Source organism: Engystomops pustulosus, chromosome 3 (assembly GCF_040894005.1).
Source record: "Engystomops pustulosus chromosome 3, aEngPut4.maternal, whole genome shotgun sequence".
Taxonomy (NCBI): Eukaryota; Metazoa; Chordata; class Amphibia; order Anura; family Leptodactylidae; genus Engystomops; species Engystomops pustulosus.
Window position 1 is genome coordinate 7474030 of NC_092413.1, and position 19231 is coordinate 7493260.

The window sequence follows — 19231 nt, forward strand, 5'->3', positions numbered from 1 at the left end:
ACAGTATGTATTAATCCCCTGAGTTGCCCCTAGTGGTGGCTGTATATACAGTATGTAGTAATCTCCTGAGCTCCTCCTAGTGGTGGCTGTATATACAGTATATAGTAATCTCCTGAGCTCCCCCTAGTGGTGGCTGTATATACAGTATGTAGTAATCTCCTGAGCTCCCCCTAGTGGTGGCTGTATATACAGTATGTAGTAATCTCCTGAGCTCCTCCTAGTGGTGGCTGTATATACAATATGTAGTAATCCCCTGAGTTGCCCCTAGTGGTGACTGTATATACAGTATGTAGTAATCTCCTGAGCTCCCCCTAGTGGTGGTTGTATATACAGTATGTAGTAATCTCCTGAGCTCCCCCTAGTGGTGGCTGTATATACAGTATGTAGTAATCTCATGAGCTCCGCCTAGTGGTGGCTGTATATACAGTATGTAGTAATCTCCTGAGCTCCTCCTAGTGGTGGCTGTATATACAATATGTAGTAATCCCCTGAGTTGCCCCTAGTGGTGACTGTATATACAGTATGTAGTAATCTCCTGAGCTCCCCCTAGTGGTGGTTGTATATACAGTATGTAGTAATCTCCTGAGCTCCTCCTAGTGGTGGTGTATATACAGTATGTATTAATCCCCTGAGTTGCCCCTAGTGGTGGCTGTATATACAGTATGTAGTAATCTCCTGAGCTCCTCCTAGTGGTGGCTGTATATACAGTATGTAGTAATCTCCTGAGCTCCTCCTAGTGGTGGCTGTATATACAATATGCAGTCATCTCCTGAGCTCCCTCTAGTGGTGGCTGTATATACAGTATGTAGTAATCTCCTGAGCTCCTCCTAGTGGTGGTGTATATACAGTATGTAGTGATCTCCTGAGCTCCCCCTAGTGGTGGCTGTATATACAGTATATAGTAATCTCCTGAGCTCCCCCTAGTGGTGGCTGTATATACAGTATGTAGTAATCTCATGAGCTCCGCCTAGTGGTGGCTGTATATACAGTATGTAGTAATCTCCTGAGCTCCTCCTAGTGGTGGCTGTATATACAATATGTAGTAATCCCCTGAGTTGCCCCTAGTGGTGACTGTATATACAGTATGTAGTAATCTCCTGAGCTCCCCCTAGTGGTGGCTGTATATACAGTATGTAGTAATCTCCTGAGCTCCTCCTAGTGGTGGTGTATATACAGTATGTAGTGATCTCCTGAGCTCCCCCTAGTGGTGGCTGTATATACAGTATGTAGTAATCTCCTGAACTCCCCCTAGTGGTGGCTGTATATACAGTATGTAGTAATCTCCTGAGCTCCCCCTAGTGGTGGTGTATATACAGTATGTAGTAATCTCCTGAGCTCCCCCTAGTGGTGGTGTATATACAGTATGTAGTAATCTCCTGAGCTCCCCCTAGTGGTGGCTGTATATACAGTATGTAGTGATCTCCTGAGCTCCCCCTAGTGGTGGCTGTATATACAGTATGTAGTGATCTCCTGAGCTCCCTCTAGTGGTGGCTGTATATACAGTATGTAGTAATCTCCTGAGCTCCCCCTAGTGGTGGCTGTATATACAGTATGTAGTAATCTCCTGAGCTCCCCCTAGTGGTGGCTGTATATACAGTATGTAGTAATCTCCTGAGCTCCCCCTAGTGGTGGCTGTATATACAGTATGTAGTAATCTCCAGAGCTCCCCCTAGTGGTGGCTGTATATACAGTATGTAGTAATCCCCTGAGCTCCTCCTAGTGGTGGCTGTATATACAGTATATAGTAATCTCCTGAGCTCCCCCTAGTGGTGGTTGTATATACAGTATGTAGTAATCTCCTGAGCTCCCCCTAGTGGTGGCTGTATATACAGTATGTAGTAATCTCATGAGCTCTTCCTAGTGGTGGCTGTATATACAGTATGTAGTAATCTCCTGAGCTCCCCCTAGTGGTGGTGTATATACAGTATGTAGTAATCTCCTGAGCTCCCCCTAGTGGTGGCTGTATATACAGTATGTAGTAATCTCCTGAGCTCCCCCTAGACAGCTTGAAGTGGCTTTAACCCTTATTACAACACCCTATGCGCCATTTCTGATGTATATTAGATAAGATTATAGACACTGTATGCCCTGTACTGTGCTGGCACTGTAGGGTTTGTCATAGGGACATAGTAGTGTACTTCTTCATCCGGGACACCGATCTATGGAGGATGAATACTGATCTATATCCCGCTGAACGCCCCTATGACAAAGCTGCCAGAGCAAAGGGACAAGAAGTGTTGTCATAGGGACCCTGTGTATGTTTCATACAGTAAATCCCTGGCCCGGCTCTGCTGGAGGAAAATACCTGGAAGCCGTGATCCCGTTTCAGCTCTAATCCTGCGACCTCGGATAAACCGGATTTATCTCTCGCCGTCTCCAGGTGAATGGACATGGGGGGCTCATTACATAAAGTCACCGTTCGCTGCTCAGCACATGTGGGGGCAGGAGACCCCCCGGGGAAGGGGACACAAGTGATAATTCAGGACATTTGGAATCTTTTTGTATCAAATTATAAATCTTTGGTTTCTTATTATTTTGTTGTTGCAGTTTTCTACTCCATTCACATCCAAAGCTGCAGTAACCTCCCAAATCATATATCACTCCCTCACATGCCGCAGATTGGCCCCCATGATGTGACTGTGCCCCAGATGGGGGGGGGGGGGAGGTACAGGATTAGAACAACAGAGCTACATTAACAGCGCCACAACTGCCCTCAGGTTGTGCCTGGAATTGCAGGTGACATTCCAGTGTCCCTATGACAACACTTCCTGTTCTGTGCAAGATTATGACCGTAGGGATACAAATACATTTTGGGGTTTAAAATCACTTAGGGTGTGGTTTCACCTTAAATAAGGGGCCCAGGGGTCCACAAAACTGTAGAGGTCGGTTTTGAATGAGTTAATGGGTACAATGAGTTTCAAAATCTGGTTTGGGGTCCAATTCACCCTGAAGTGTGAATGGGTCTAGGTTCTGTTCTGGGGTGTAAATCAGTTTATGTTTGTGGTCCGGGGGTCTGAATAATAAAGTAGGAGTCTGGGGTTTAAATAAATCTGGAGCAGTGTTTGGGGTCTGAGTGTGTGATGTGGGGTCTGAATGAGTTTAGGGGTCAAGGGTCAAAATGTATGAATAGGTTTCAATGTCTAATATTGGGTCGGAAGAAGTTTAGGCGTCTGGTTTGGGGTCCATAGGTCTGAATATGGTGAATGGTCTGGGGTCTAAATAAGCGTAGAAGCAGTGTCTGGGGTCGGAGAGAGTTTAGGGTGAAAGGTCAGGGTGTATGAATCTACAATGTCTAATATTGGGTGGGAATGAATCTGGGTCCAAAGGTCTGAAGAAGGTGAATGGTCTGGGGTTTACATAAGCATAGGACCAGTGTCTTGGGTCTGAGAGAGTTTAGGGTGAAAGGTCAGGGTGTATGAATCTACAATGTCTAATATTGGGTGGGAATGAATCTGGGGGGTCTGGGTCCAAAGGTCTGAAGAAGGTGAATGGTCTGGGGTTTAATCAAGCATAGGACCAGTGTCTTGGGTCTGAGAGAGTTTAGGGGTAGGATCTGGGGGTCCAAATAAGGTTAGGGGTCTGGTGTAAGGTCCAAACGTATAGGAGAATGAATAGATTGGGATGTTTTGGGGTCTGGTCTGGGGTCCGCATGAGATCCGAAAAAATTAAGGGTCTGGTGTATGTATTTCCTGCTAAAAACTCTTGATGTTCATAATTTCTTGCAATGTCCGTACTTTCACATGACAACATAGTGACTGCTGGGGGCCTCCCCAGGTAAGTGGCCATTGCTAGAGGTAGGTGAGTGCTCCCCACCCCCTATACACAGCTCTGACAAGATGGCGGTATTATGCATGTGACATGCGGGGCCGTTATACATAAGCAAACACGGGCCATATGTTCAGGAAGCGCAGGAGCAGAGGTCACCGCAGCAGACAGGAGGCTCTTAAAGGGGCGGTGACCTCAATCCTGCAGCAGTCACAGGTCTTCAGTCTTACAAAGGGAAGTCCAGATCCATTTTCTCTCCGGCTCTTATAATTTGTTACAATGTATCAGCACAGTGCATACACTGCAATATCAAATGCAGGCTGCACGGCCCGAATGCAACTGTAACAAACCCACAGCTGTGACAAGTATCAGGACGTTTCTCTGTTTCAATTCAATGAGAAGTCAAGGACCTAAAGAATTATGAGGAAATGAGACAAAGTCTGGTGCAAAGTTCTAGGACTTTCCATCCTAAACTTCTCACTACAGGGTAAGATCATAGAGGTCAAAGGAGAGGGGAGGGGGAGGGGAAGCAGGGAAGCTAAAAGAAGCAGAGACGCTGCAGCACACAGTCTATGGAGAGGAAGGAGGAGGAGAAGAAGCTAAGACACAGATACTCAATGTTACCTGCAGCGGGAGTGTCCTCCTCCACTCCCTCCTAATCTGCTGCAGCACACAGTCTATGGAGAGGAAGGGGGAGGAGGAAGACAAGCTGAGACATAGATACTCAGTGTTACCTGCAGCAGGAGTTTCCTGCTCCACTCCCTCCTAATCTGCTGCAGCACACAGTCTATGGAGAGGAAGGGGGAGGAGGAAGACAAGCTGAGACATAGATACTCAGTGTTACCTGCAGCAGGAGTTTCCTGCTCCACTCCCTCCTAATCTGCTGCAGCACACAGTCTATGGAGAGGAAGGGGGAGGAGGAAGACAAGCTGAGACATAGATACTCAGTGTTACCTGCAGCAGGAGTTTCCTCCTTCTCTCCTTCCTAATCTGCTGCAGCACACAGTCTATGGAGAGGGAAGGAGGAGGAAAAGAAGATAAGACATAGATACTCAGTGTTACCTGCAGCGGGAGTTTCCTCCTTCTCTCCTTCCTAATCTGCTGCAGCACACAGTCTATGGAGAGGGTAGGGGGAAGAGGAAGACAAGCTGAGACATAGATACTCAGTATTATCTGCAGCGGGAGTGTCCTCATCCTCTCCCTCCTAATCTGCTGCAGCACACAGTCTATGGAGAGGAAGGGGGAGGAGGAAGACAAGCTGAGACATAGATACTCAGTGTTACCTGCAGCGGGAGTGTCCTCCTCCATTCCCTCCTAATCTGCTGCAGCACACAGTCTATGGAGAGGGAAGGAGGAGGAGAAGAAGATAAGACATAGATACTCAGTGTTACCTGCAGCAGGAGTTTCCTCCTTCTCTCCTTCCTAATCTGCTGCAGCACACAGTCTACGGAGAGGAAAGGAGGAGGAAAAGAAGATAAGACATAGATACTCAGTGTTACCTGCAGCGGGAGTTTCCTCCTTCTCTCCTTCCTAATCTGCTGCAGCACACAGTCTATGGAGAGGGTAGGGGGAGGAGGAAGACAAGCTGAGACATAGATACTCAGTATTATCTGCAGCGGGAGTGTCCTCCTCCTCTCCCTCCTAATCTGCTGCAGCACACAGTCTATGGAGAGGGAAGGAGGAGGAGGAAGACAAGCTGAAATATAGATACTCAGTATTACCTGCAGCGGGAGTTTCCTCCTCCTCTCTCTCCTAATCTGCTGAAGCACACAGTCTATGGAGAAGTAAGGAGGAGGAGAAGATGAGACACAGATACTCAGTGTTACCTGCAGCGGGAGTTTCCTCCTCCTCTCTCTCCTAATCTGCTGAAGCACACAGTCTATGGAGAAGTAAGGAGGAGGAGAAGATGAGACACAGATACTCAGTGTTACCTGCAGCGGGAGTTTCCTCCTCCTCTTTGTCATAATTTTCTGCAGCACAGAGTCTATGGAGAGGGAAGGGGGAGGAAGAGAAACTAATACATAGATACTTAGTGTTACATAGTGTTATCTGCAGCGGCAGTGTCCTCCTCCTCTCCCTCCTAATCTGCTGCAGCACACAGTCTACGGAGAGGAAGAGAAGCTGAGGGAGACGCACTGCTGCAAATAATAGGATGTTTTCCAGTGCTTTATTTATATACTGGTGAGATAGAAGATTCCTGCAGCAGTCTGTCCATCTTATCATGTCAGTTTTTACTGACTCTATGTAACGCTGCAGGCGATGGCGCTGTACCCGCTGCAGTGTAAGGGTGTATGGCGTCTGGTGACAGATCCTGCGGGTATACAGGGCAGCGCGTCATGGGCGGGGCCTATAGATTTAGGTGGGGGCCAGAATCTGGAGATATGTGACCTGCAGCCATGTATATACTGCTCCTACTATGTGTATACACCATATATACTACATGAGTACACACAGAACTACTCACTGCTTCCCCAGGTTTGGAATAACCTCTTCTTCACTTTTACCTTCTTAGATCTGGGGTGTGGCTTCATTTTTGGATTTTTTTTTGCACACATGGCTTCCCACCCCGGACTCTGAGACCTCTGCACCCCCTTGTAGGGAACTCTGGACATTGTGCTGCTGTGGACTATATATGTATATACCATACTGTACTTATAATGTACCTACTCACCTATACACGCACTGCTACTCCCTGTATTCACACGCACTGCTACTCGCCGTATACACACGCACTGCTACTCGCCGTATACACACACGCACTGCTACTCGCCGTATACACACACGCACTGCTACTCGCCGTATACACACACGCACTGCTACTCGCCGTATACACACACGCACTGCTACTCGCTGTATACACAGGCACTGCTACTCGCCGTATACACACACGCACTGCTACTCCCTGTATTCACACGCACTGCTACTCGCCGTATACACACGCACTGCTACTCGCCGTATACACACACGCACTGCTACTCGCCGTATACACACACGCACTGCTACTCGCCGTATACACACACGCACTGCTACTCGCTGTATACACAGGCACTGCTACTCGCCGTATACACACACGCACTGCTACTCGCCGTATACACACGCACTGCTACTCGTCGTATACACACGCACTGCTACTCGTCGTATACACACGCACTGCAACTCGTCGTATACACACGCACTGCTACTCGCCGTATACACACACGCACTGCTACTCCCTGTACACACACACGCACTGCTACTCCCTGTACACACACACGCACTGCTACTCGCCATATACACACACGCACTGCTACTCGCCGTATACACACACGCACTGCTACTCGCCGTATACACACACATTGCTACTAGCTGTATATACACGCACTGCTACTCGCTGTATACACAGGCACTGCTACTCACTGTATACACACACACTGCTACTCACTGTATACACACACACTGCTACTCACTGTATATACACACACTGCTACTCACTGTATATACACACACTGCTACTCGCTGTATACACAGGCACTGCTACTCGCTGTATATACACGCACTGCTACTCGCTGTATATACACACACTGCTACTCACTGTATATACACACACTGCTACTCGCTGTATATACACACGCACTGCTACTCGCTGTATACACAGGCACTGCTACTCGCTGTATACACAGGCACTGCTACTCGCTGTATATACACGCACTGCTACTCGCTGTATAAACACGCACTGCTACTCGCTGTATACACAGGCACTGCTACTCCCTGTATACACACGCACTGCTACTCGCTGTATACACACGCACTGCTACTCACTGTATATACACACACTGCTACTCGCTGTATATACACGCACTGCTACTCGCTGTATATACACGCACTGCTACTCGCTGTATACACAGGCACTGCTACTCGCTGTATACACACGCACTGCTACTCACTGTATATACACACACTGCTACTCGCTGTATACACACACACTGCTACTCACTGTATACACACACACTGCTACTCACTGTATATACACACACTGCTACTCACTGTATATACACACACTGCTACTTGCTGTATATACACACACTGCTACTCGCTGTATATACACACACTGCTACTCGCTGTATATACACACACTGCTACTCGCTGTATACACAGGCACTGCTACTCGCTGTATATACACGCACTGCTACTCGCTGTATATACACGCACTGCTACTCGCTGTATATACACACACTGCTACTCGCTGTATATACACACGCACTGCTACTCGCTGTATACACAGGCACTGCTACTCGCTGTATACACAGGCACTGCTACTCGCTGTATATACACGCACTGCTACTCGCTGTATAAACACGCACTGCTACTCCCTGTATACACAGGCACTGCTACTCCCTGTATACACACGCACTGCTACTCGCTGTATACACACGCACTGCTACTCACTGTATATACACACACTGCTACTCGCTGTATATACACGCACTGCTACTCGCTGTATATACACGCACTGCTACTCGCTGTATACACAGGCACTGCTACTCGCTGTATACACACGCACTGCTACTCACTGTATATACACACACTGCTACTCGCTGTATACACACACACTGCTACTCGCTGTATACACACACACTGCTACTCACTGTATACACACACACTGCTACTCACTGTATATACACACACTGCTACTCACTGTATATACACACACTGCTACTTGCTGTATATACACACACTGCTACTCGCTGTATATACACACACTGCTACTCGCTGTATATACACACACTGCTACTCGCTGTATACACAGGCACTGCTACTCGCTGTATATACACGCACTGCTACTCGCTGTATATACACGCACTGCTACTCACTGTATATACACACACTGCTACTCACTGTATATACACACACTGCTACTCACTGTATATACACACACTGCTACTCGCTGTATACACACGCACTGCTACTCGCTGTATACACAGGCACTGCTACTCGCTGTATATACACGCACTGCTACTCGCTGTATATACACGCACTGCTACTCGCTGTATACACAGGCACTGCTACTCACTGTATACACACGCACTGCTACTCACTGTATATACACACACTGCTACTCGCTGTATACACACACACACTGCTACTCACTGTATATACACACACTGCTACTCGCTGTATACACACAGGCACTGCTACTCGCTGTATACACACACGCACTGCTACTCGCCGTATACACACACACACGGCTACTCGCCGTATACACACACGCACTGCTACTCCCTGTATACACACGCACTGCTACTCGCCGTATACACACACGCACTGCTACTCGCTGTATACACACACGCACTGCTACTCCCTGTATACACACGCACTGCTACTCGCTGTATACACACGCACTGCTACTCGCTGTATACACACGCACTGCTACTCGCTGTATACACACGCACTGCTACTCGCTGTATACACACGCACTGCTACTCACCGTATACACACACGCACTGCTACTCACCGTATACACACACGCACTGCTACTCGCTGTATACACACACGCACTGCTACTCCCTGTATACACACGCACTGCTACTCGCTGTATACTCACGCACTGCTACTCCCTGTATACACACGCACTGCTACTCGCTGTATACTCACGCACTGCTACTCCCTGTATACTCACACACTGCTACTCCCTGTATACACACGCACTGCTACTCCCTGTATATATAGTATCCATGCTCTCTGTATATATATAACCTACCACGTCAGGATCTCTCTCCCTCCCTATATATATATATTTAGTCAGAGAGTTTGGATTTCTTCCTCTTATCAATGACAGACGACACATTGTGGTCGGAGATCTAGTCATTTCCTGATTATTCGCCCTTTCGCTTTACTTCATTATAACTTTCTCCAAATCCAAAAATTCCAAAAAACAAAAGCCCATCCCCCTAACACTTCCTATGAGTGTGGCGCCACCTGGTGTTCCCCGTGTGCTTCTCCTCCATAACTAGTATCATGGTGCCCATGTTCCACGCTGCTGGCACCAGGATTCACCATCCAGGAGACCCGCTACATGCTCCACACTGCCCTGACACATTGTAACAAAACCAGGAAGTGTCCTGCACAACAGGTTACAATGTGACAGGAGGATCGGTGCTGTGCCGCAGCTGAAAATCGTTACAGTGTGTCCAGGAGTGAAGGATATTATACAGAAAGGGGACATGTAAAAGCCTCGGAGGAGTCGGGCCCCGGGGCATGTACGCAGCTCCCATGCGGACACAATAGGCCAGATCTGCTGAGAGGAGGCCCGCAGCTTGTATACAGGCCTGTGTAGTCTGGAGACTTCTCTATAGGCCTAGGAGGTCCTATATACACCCCAAGACACGGCCTATAGACTAATGCACCCAACCGACACACTGTAACGAAAAGCAGCGCAGAACAAACCCCCCTCCCTAGGAAACCCTTGCGGTACCTTGAGTTGATAGGGCTGGATCTCGCTCAGACTCTGCTTCCTCAGCTTCTTGGTTAAAACCTTCAGCATTGTACAAATCCGCAAGGGGCGAGGAAGGGGTTAAAGGCTCATGGATCACACAAAAAAAAAAAAATCGTGAAAAATCAGAAGGACCCGACCGAAAAAAACTAAAGCAAAAGTTACAAAAATTCTGGGAATTCTTTAGATAAATTGTTACTTGTTGTTGTGTTTGTGGAGGAGCGCGGCCCCCCGATCTCCTGGGCTCATGGTCCGGAGGGGTCCATAGCGGCCCCCGCTCACACTCACACAGTCATCCCCACTCACTCTCACACACACTGCCGCTCTGTCTGTGCCTTCTAGCAATGTGACACTCGCTACAAACACAAGGCTCAGCCCAGGACACGATTGGTTGGCAAAGGGAAACTGTGTCAGTATCAGGAGGCCGGACCTTCACTTAAAGGGAAAGTGATAGCAGGAGGCGAGGAAGGAGTGATAGGATGAGAGGAGCCGAGGCAAAGGGGATCCCTACTATAACAGAGGCCAAAGGTCTCACTGTACACAACAGGAGAAGAGGTAGAAGTAATACCGCCATATGCTGCACATACACGTCATAGTGCTAGATCATGTACACAAATAATACCGCCATATAGTGTACATATGAATCATTGTGCTAGATCATGTATAGAAATAATACCGCCATATACTGTACATACACATCATGGTGCTAGATCATGTATACAAATAATACCGCCATACGCTGTACATACACATCATGGTGCTAGATCATGTATACAAATAATAACGCCATATGCTGCACATACACATCATGGTGCTAGATCAAGTATACAAATAATACCGCCATATGCTGCACATACACATCATGGTGCTAGATCATGTATACAAATAATACCGCCATACTCTGTATATACACATCATGGTGCTAGATCATGTATACAAATAATACCGCCATATACTGCACATACACATCATGGTGCTAGATCATGTATACAAATAATACCGCCATATACTGTACATATACATCATGGTGCTAGATCATGTATACAAATAATACCGCCATATACTGTACATATACATCATGGTGCTAGATCAGGTGTACAAATAATACCGCCATACGCTGTACATACACATCATGGTGCTAGATCATGTATACAAATAATACCGCCATACTCTGTACATACACATCATGGTGCTAGATCATGTATACAAATAATACCGCCATATACTGTACATATACATCATGGTGCTAGATCAGGTGTACAAATAATACCGCCATATAGTGTACATATGAATCATTGTGCTAGATCATGTACACAAATAATACCGCCATATACTGTACATATACATCATGGTGCTAGATCATGTATACAAATAATACCGCCATACGCTGTACATACACATCATGGTGCTAGATCATGTATACAAATAATAACGCCATATGCTGCACATACACATCATGGTGCTAGATCAAGTATACAAATAATACCGCCATATGCTGCACATACACATCATGGTGCTAGATCATGTATACAAATAATACCGCCATACTCTGTATATACACATCATGGTGCTAGATCATGTATACAAATAATACCGCCATATACTGCACATACACATCATGGTGCTAGATCATGTATACAAATAATACCGCCATATACTGTACATATACATCATGGTGCTAGATCATGTATACAAATAATACCGCCATATACTGTACATATACATCATGGTGCTAGATCAGGTGTACAAATAATACCGCCATACGCTGTACATACACATCATGGTGCTAGATCATGTATACAAATAATACCGCCATACTCTGTACATACACATCATGGTGCTAGATCATGTATACAAATAATACCGCCATATACTGTACATATACATCATGGTGCTAGATCAGGTGTACAAATAATACCGCCATACGCTGTACATACACATCATAGTGCTAGATCATGTATACAAATAATACCGCCATACGCTGTACATACACATCATGGTGCTAGATCATGTATACAAATAATACCGCCATATGCTGCACATACACGTCATAGTGCTAGATCATGTATACAAATAATACCGCCATATACTGTACATATACATCATGGTGCTAGATCAGGTGTACAAATAATACCGCCATACGCTGTACATACACATCATAGTGCTAGACCAGGTGTACAAATAATACCGCCATATACTGTACATATACATCATGGTGCTAGATCATGTATACAAATAATACCGCCATGTACTGTACATATACATCATGGTGCTAGATCAGGTGTACAAATAATACCGCCATACGCTGTACATACACATCATGGTGCTAGATCATGTATACAAATAATACCGCCATACTCTGTACATACACATCATGGTGCTAGATCATGTATACAAATAATACCGCCATATACTGTACATATACATCATGGTGCTAGATCAGGTGTACAAATAATACCGCCATACGCTGTACATACACATCATAGTGCTAGATCATGTATACAAATAATACCGCCATATACTGCACATACACGTCATAGTGCTAGATCATGTATACAAATAATACCGCCATATACTGTACATACACATTATGGTGCTAGATCATGTATACAAATAATACCGCCATATACTGCACATACACGTCATAGTGCTAAATCATGTATACAAATAATACCGCCATATACTGCACACACACATCATGGTGCTAGATCATGTATACAAATAATACCGCCATATACTGTACATACACATTATGGTGCTAGATCATGTATACAAATAACACCGCCATATACTGTACATATACATCATGGTGCTAGATCATGTATACAAATAATACCGCAATATGCTGTACATATGCATATAAATAATCCCACTCTATACAATACTGTATACAGCATTGTATCATGAACACTGAATAACCCCATCATATACGGTATATACAGTATACAATTGATGGGTTAGTAGTGTACATAATATACTGTGGTCCCATTATTTGTGTACAGTATATGATGGGGTTATAAAGGTACTATATATAGCGCCATTATTTATATGCAGACCAATAATCACACATATATCATGTACAATCCGCCATATGCTCTACATAATACTGCACCATGGTGCACAACTCACCTGACGCTGGGGTCTGACCGGACCTCCTCCCCATAGGAGCTTACAATCCATTAATACTGATCTGCCCTTCAGGGTGTGTGGCGAGCTGGGTGATGCTCTGTAGTAGCAGCTGTGGGTATGACAGGAGAGCAGGCACAAAGCCTCGTCTGGAAAATGTCCTGAGGATCCAATAAGACGAGGGAAGAGAAGATGTCAATGCTGCGTTTGTTCTGGTGACCCGATCCCCGGGGACACCACAATCTAATCCCTCGTCTCCTAGATCACTGGGCGACACAACACAACACTACACCCAGCTCTCCACACACCCTGCACGGCACTTACCGAGTTATATTATCCCTAAAGTTCTCTGGTATCTAAAGGGTCAGTTATCAAATCACTATAACATGGGGCTTAGAGGGTTAATATCATTCCAGGTCTCAGATGAGTAATGGGAAGAGGGCGGAGCCGCTGTAACCTGACATCTACTCCACAGGACCCCCCCACCGCACCTACTACAACTACCATACACCCACCATCAGGAATCCACAGCACCAGCTCACATGGCTGACAGAGAGGATCATGGGAAGGGGATAGACAACCTGTAAAGTAATACAACAATACTGCTCCCTATGTACAGGAATATAACTACTATAATACTGCTCCCCATGTACAGGAATATAACTACTATAATACTGCCCCCTATGTAGAAGATTATAACTACTATAATACTGCCCCCTATGTACAGGAATATAACTACTATAATACTGCCCCCTATGTACAAGAATATAACTACTATAATACTGCCCCCTATGTACAAGAATATAACTACTATAATACTGCCCCCTATGTACAAGAATATAACTACTATAATACTGCCCCCTATGTACAGGAATATAACTACTATAATACTGCCCCTATGTATAAGAATATAACTACTATAATACTGCCCCCTATGTACAAGAATATAACTACTATAATACTGCCCCCTATGTACAAGAATATAACTACTATAATACTGCCCCCTATGTACAAGAATATAACTACTATAATACTGCCCCCTATGTACAAGAATATAACTACTATAATACTGCCCCTATGTACAAGACTATAACTACTATAATACTGCCCCCTATGTACAGGAATATAACTACTATAATACTGCCCCCTATGTACAGGAATATAACTACTATAATACTGCCCCCTATGTACAGGAATATAACTACTATAATACTGCCCCCTATGTACAGGAATATAACTACTATAATACTGCCCCCTATGTACAGGAATATAACTACTATAATACTGCCCCTATGTATAAGAATATAACTACTATAATACTGCCCCCTATGTACAAGAATATAACTACTATAATACTGCCCCCTATGTACAAGAATATAACTACTATAATACTGCCCCTATGTACAGGAATATAACTACTATAATACTGCCCCCTATGTACAGGAATATAACTACTATAATACTGCCCCCTATGTACAGGAATATAACTACTATAATACTGCCCCCTATGTACAGGAATATAACTACTATAATACTGCCCCCTATGTACAGGAATATAACTACTATAATACTGCCCCTATGTATAAGAATATAACTACTATAATACTGCCCCCTATGTACAAGAATATAACTACTATAATACTGCCCCCTATGTACAAGAATATAACTACTATAATACTGCCCCTATGTACAGGAATATAACTACTATAATACTGCCCCCTATGTACAGGAATATAACTACTATAATACTGCCCCCTATGTACAGGAATATAACTACTATAATACTGCCCCCTATGTACAGGAATATAACTACTATAATACTGCCCCCTATGTACAGGAATATAACTACTATAATACTGCCCCTATGTATAAGAATATAACTACTATAATACTGCCCCCTATGTACAAGAATATAACTACTATAATACTGCCCCCTATGTACAAGAATATAACTACTATAATACTGCCCCCTATGTACAAGAATATAACTACTATAATACTGCCCCCTATGTACAGGAATATAACTACTATAATACTGCCCCTATGTATAAGAATATAACTACTATAATACTGCCCCCTATGTACAAGAATATAACTACTATAATACTGCCCCCTATGTACAAGAATATAACTACTATAATACTGCCCCCTATGTACAAGAATATAACTACTATAATACTGCCCCCTATGTACAAGAATATAACTACTATAATACTGCCCCTATGTACAAGACTATAACTACTATAATACTGCCCCCTATGTACAGGAATATAACTACTATAATACTGCCCCCTATGTACAGGAATATAACTACTATAATACTGCCCCCTATGTACAGGAATATAACTACTATAATACTGCCCCCTATGTACAGGAATATAACTACTATAATACTGCCCCCTATGTACAGGAATATAACTACTATAATACTGCCCCTATGTATAAGAATATAACTACTATAATACTGCCCCCTATGTACAAGAATATAACTACTATAATACTGCCCCCTATGTACAAGAATATAACTACTATAATACTGCCCCTATGTACAGGAATATAACTACTATAATACTGCCCCCTATGTACAGGAATATAACTACTATAATACTGCCCCCTATGTACAGGAATATAACTACTATAATACTGCCCCCTATGTACAGGAATATAACTACTATAATACTGCCCCCTATGTACAGGAATATAACTACTATAATACTGCCCCTATGTATAAGAATATAACTACTATAATACTGCCCCCTATGTACAAGAATATAACTACTATAATACTGCCCCCTATGTACAAGAATATAACTACTATAATACTGCCCCTATGTACAGGAATATAACTACTATAATACTGCCCCCTATGTACAGGAATATAACTACTATAATACTGCCCCCTATGTACAGGAATATAACTACTATAATACTGCCCCCTATGTACAGGAATATAACTACTATAATACTGCCCCCTATGTACAGGAATATAACTACTATAATACTGCCCCTATGTATAAGAATATAACTACTATAATACTGCCCCCTATGTACAAGAATATAACTACTATAATACTGCCCCCTATGTACAAGAATATAACTACTATAATACTGCCCCCTATGTACAAGAATATAACTACTATAATACTGCCCCTATGTACAGGAATATAACTACTATAATACTGCCCCCTATATATAGGAATATAACTACTATAATACTGCCCCCTATGTACAGGAATATAACTACTATAATACTGCCCCCTATGTACAGGAATATAACTACTATAATACTGCCCCCTATGTACAGGAATATAACTACTATAATACTGCCCCCTATGTACAGGAATATAACTACTATAATAATGCCCCCTATGTACAAGATTATAACTACTATAATACTGCCTCCTATGTACAAGAATATAACCACTATTAAACTGCCCCCTATGTACAGGAATATAACTACTATAATACTGCCCCCTATGTACAAGAATATAACTACTATAATACTGCCCCCTATGTACAAGAATATAACTGCTATTAAACTGCCCCCTACAGGAATATAACTACTATAATACTGCCCCCTATGTACAGGAATATAACTGCTATTAAACTGCCCCCTACAGGAATATAACTACTATAATACTGCCCCTATGTACAGGAATATAACTACTATAATACTGCCCCTATGTACAAGAATATAACTACTATAATACTGCCCCCTATGTACAAGACTATAACTACTATAATACTGCCCCCTATGTACAGGAATATAACTACTATAATACTGCCCCCTATGTACAAAAATATAACTACTATAATACTGCCCCCTATGTACAGGAATATAACTACTATAATACTGCTCCCCATGTACAGGAATATAACTACTATAATACTGCTCCCTATGTACAGGAATATAACTACTATAATACTGCCCCCTATGTACAGGATATAACTACTATAATACTGTCCCCTATGTAAAGGAATATAACTACTATAATACTGCCCCCTATGTACAGGAATATAACTACTATAATACTGCCCCCTATGTACAAGAATATAACTACTATAATACTGCCCCCTATGTAAAGGAATATAACTACTATAATACTGCCCCCTATGTACAAGAATATAACTACTATAATACTGCCCCCTATGTACAGGAATATAACTACTATTAAACTGCCCCCTACAGGAATATAACTACTATAATACTGCCCCTATGTACAGGAATATAACTACTATAATACTGCCCCCTATGTACAAGAATATAACTACTATAATACTGCCCCCTATGTACAAGAATATAACTACTATAATACTGCCCCCTATGTACAAGACTATAACTACTATAATACTGCCCCCTATGTACAGGAATATAACTACTATTAAACTGCCCCCTACAGGAATATAACTACTATAATACTGCCCCTATGTACAGGAATATAACTACTATAATACTGCCCCCTATGTACAAGAATATAACTACTATAATACTGCCCCCTATGTACAAGAATATAACTACTATAATACTGCCCCCTATGTACAAGAATATAACTACTATAATACTGCTCCCTATGTACAGGAATATAACTACTATAATACTGCCCCCTATGTACAAGAATATAGCGACTGTAATACTGCCCCCTATGTACAAGAATATAACTACTATAATACTGCCCACTATGTACAGGAATATAACTACTATAATACTGCCCCCTATGTACAGGAATATAACTACTATAATACTGCTCCCTATGTACAAGAATATAACTACTATAATACTGCTCCCTATGTACAAGAATATAACTACTATAATACTGCCCCCTATGTACAAGAATATAACTACTATAATACTGCCCCCTATGTACAGGAATATAACTACTATAATACTGCTCCCTATGTACAGGAATAATACTACTATAATACTGCTCCCTATGTACAAGAATATAACTACTATAATACTGCCCTCTATGTACAAGAATATAACTACTATAATACTGCCCCCTATGTACAAGAATATAACTACTATAATACTGCCCCCTATGTACAAGACTATAACTACTATAATACTGTCCTCTATGTACAAGAATATAACTACTATAATACTGCCCCCTATGTACAGGAATATAACTACTATAATACTGCCTCCTATGTACAAGAATATAACTACTATAATACTGCCCCCTATGTACAAGAATATAACTACTATAATACTGCCCCCTATGTACAGGAATATAACTACTATAATACTGCCCCCTATGTACAGGAATATAACTACTATAATACTGCTCCTATGTACAAGAATATAACTACCATACTACTGCCCCCTATGTACAAGAATATAACTACTATAATACTGCCCCCTATGTACAGGAATATAACTACTATAATACTGCCCCCTATGTACAAGAATATAACTACTATAATACTGCCCCCTATGTACTAGAATATAACTACTATAATACTGCCCCCTATGTACAAGAATATAACTACTATAATACTGCCCCCTATGTACATGAATATAACTACTATAATACTGCCCCCTATGTACAAGAATATAACTACTATAATACTGCCCCCTATGTACACGAATATAACTACTATAATACTGCCCCTATGTACAGGAATATAACTACTATAATACTGCCCCCTATGTACAAGAATATAACTACTATAATACTGCCCCCTATGTACACGAATATAACTACTATAATACTGCCCCTATGTACAGGAATATAACTACTATAATACTGCCCCCTATGTACAGGAATATAACTACTATAATACTGCCCCCTATGTACAGGAATATAACTACTATAATACTGCCCCTATGTACAGGAATATAACTACTATAATACTGCCCCCTATGTACAG

General features: G+C 42.8%; 1 protein-coding gene across 3 annotated transcripts in view; it reads right to left on the reverse strand.

Annotated features, from left to right (window-relative positions):
• Positions 1-19231, reverse strand: part of LOC140120912 (uncharacterized) — a 103849-nt gene that overhangs the window by 53930 nt on the left and 30688 nt on the right. The window contains exon 1 of one of the 3 annotated variants that reach the window (XM_072139936.1): positions 10217-10599. The exons of 1 other annotated variant lie outside the window; for it this stretch is intronic. In XM_072139936.1, coding sequence (XP_071996037.1) covers positions 10217-10285 — 69 coding nt within the window. In that variant the 5' untranslated portion in view covers positions 10286-10599. Of the gene's footprint in view, positions 1-2305; positions 2580-10216; positions 10600-19231 lie in introns of those variants that run through there. One more of the 3 variants, XM_072139935.1, reaches the window with a different exon arrangement.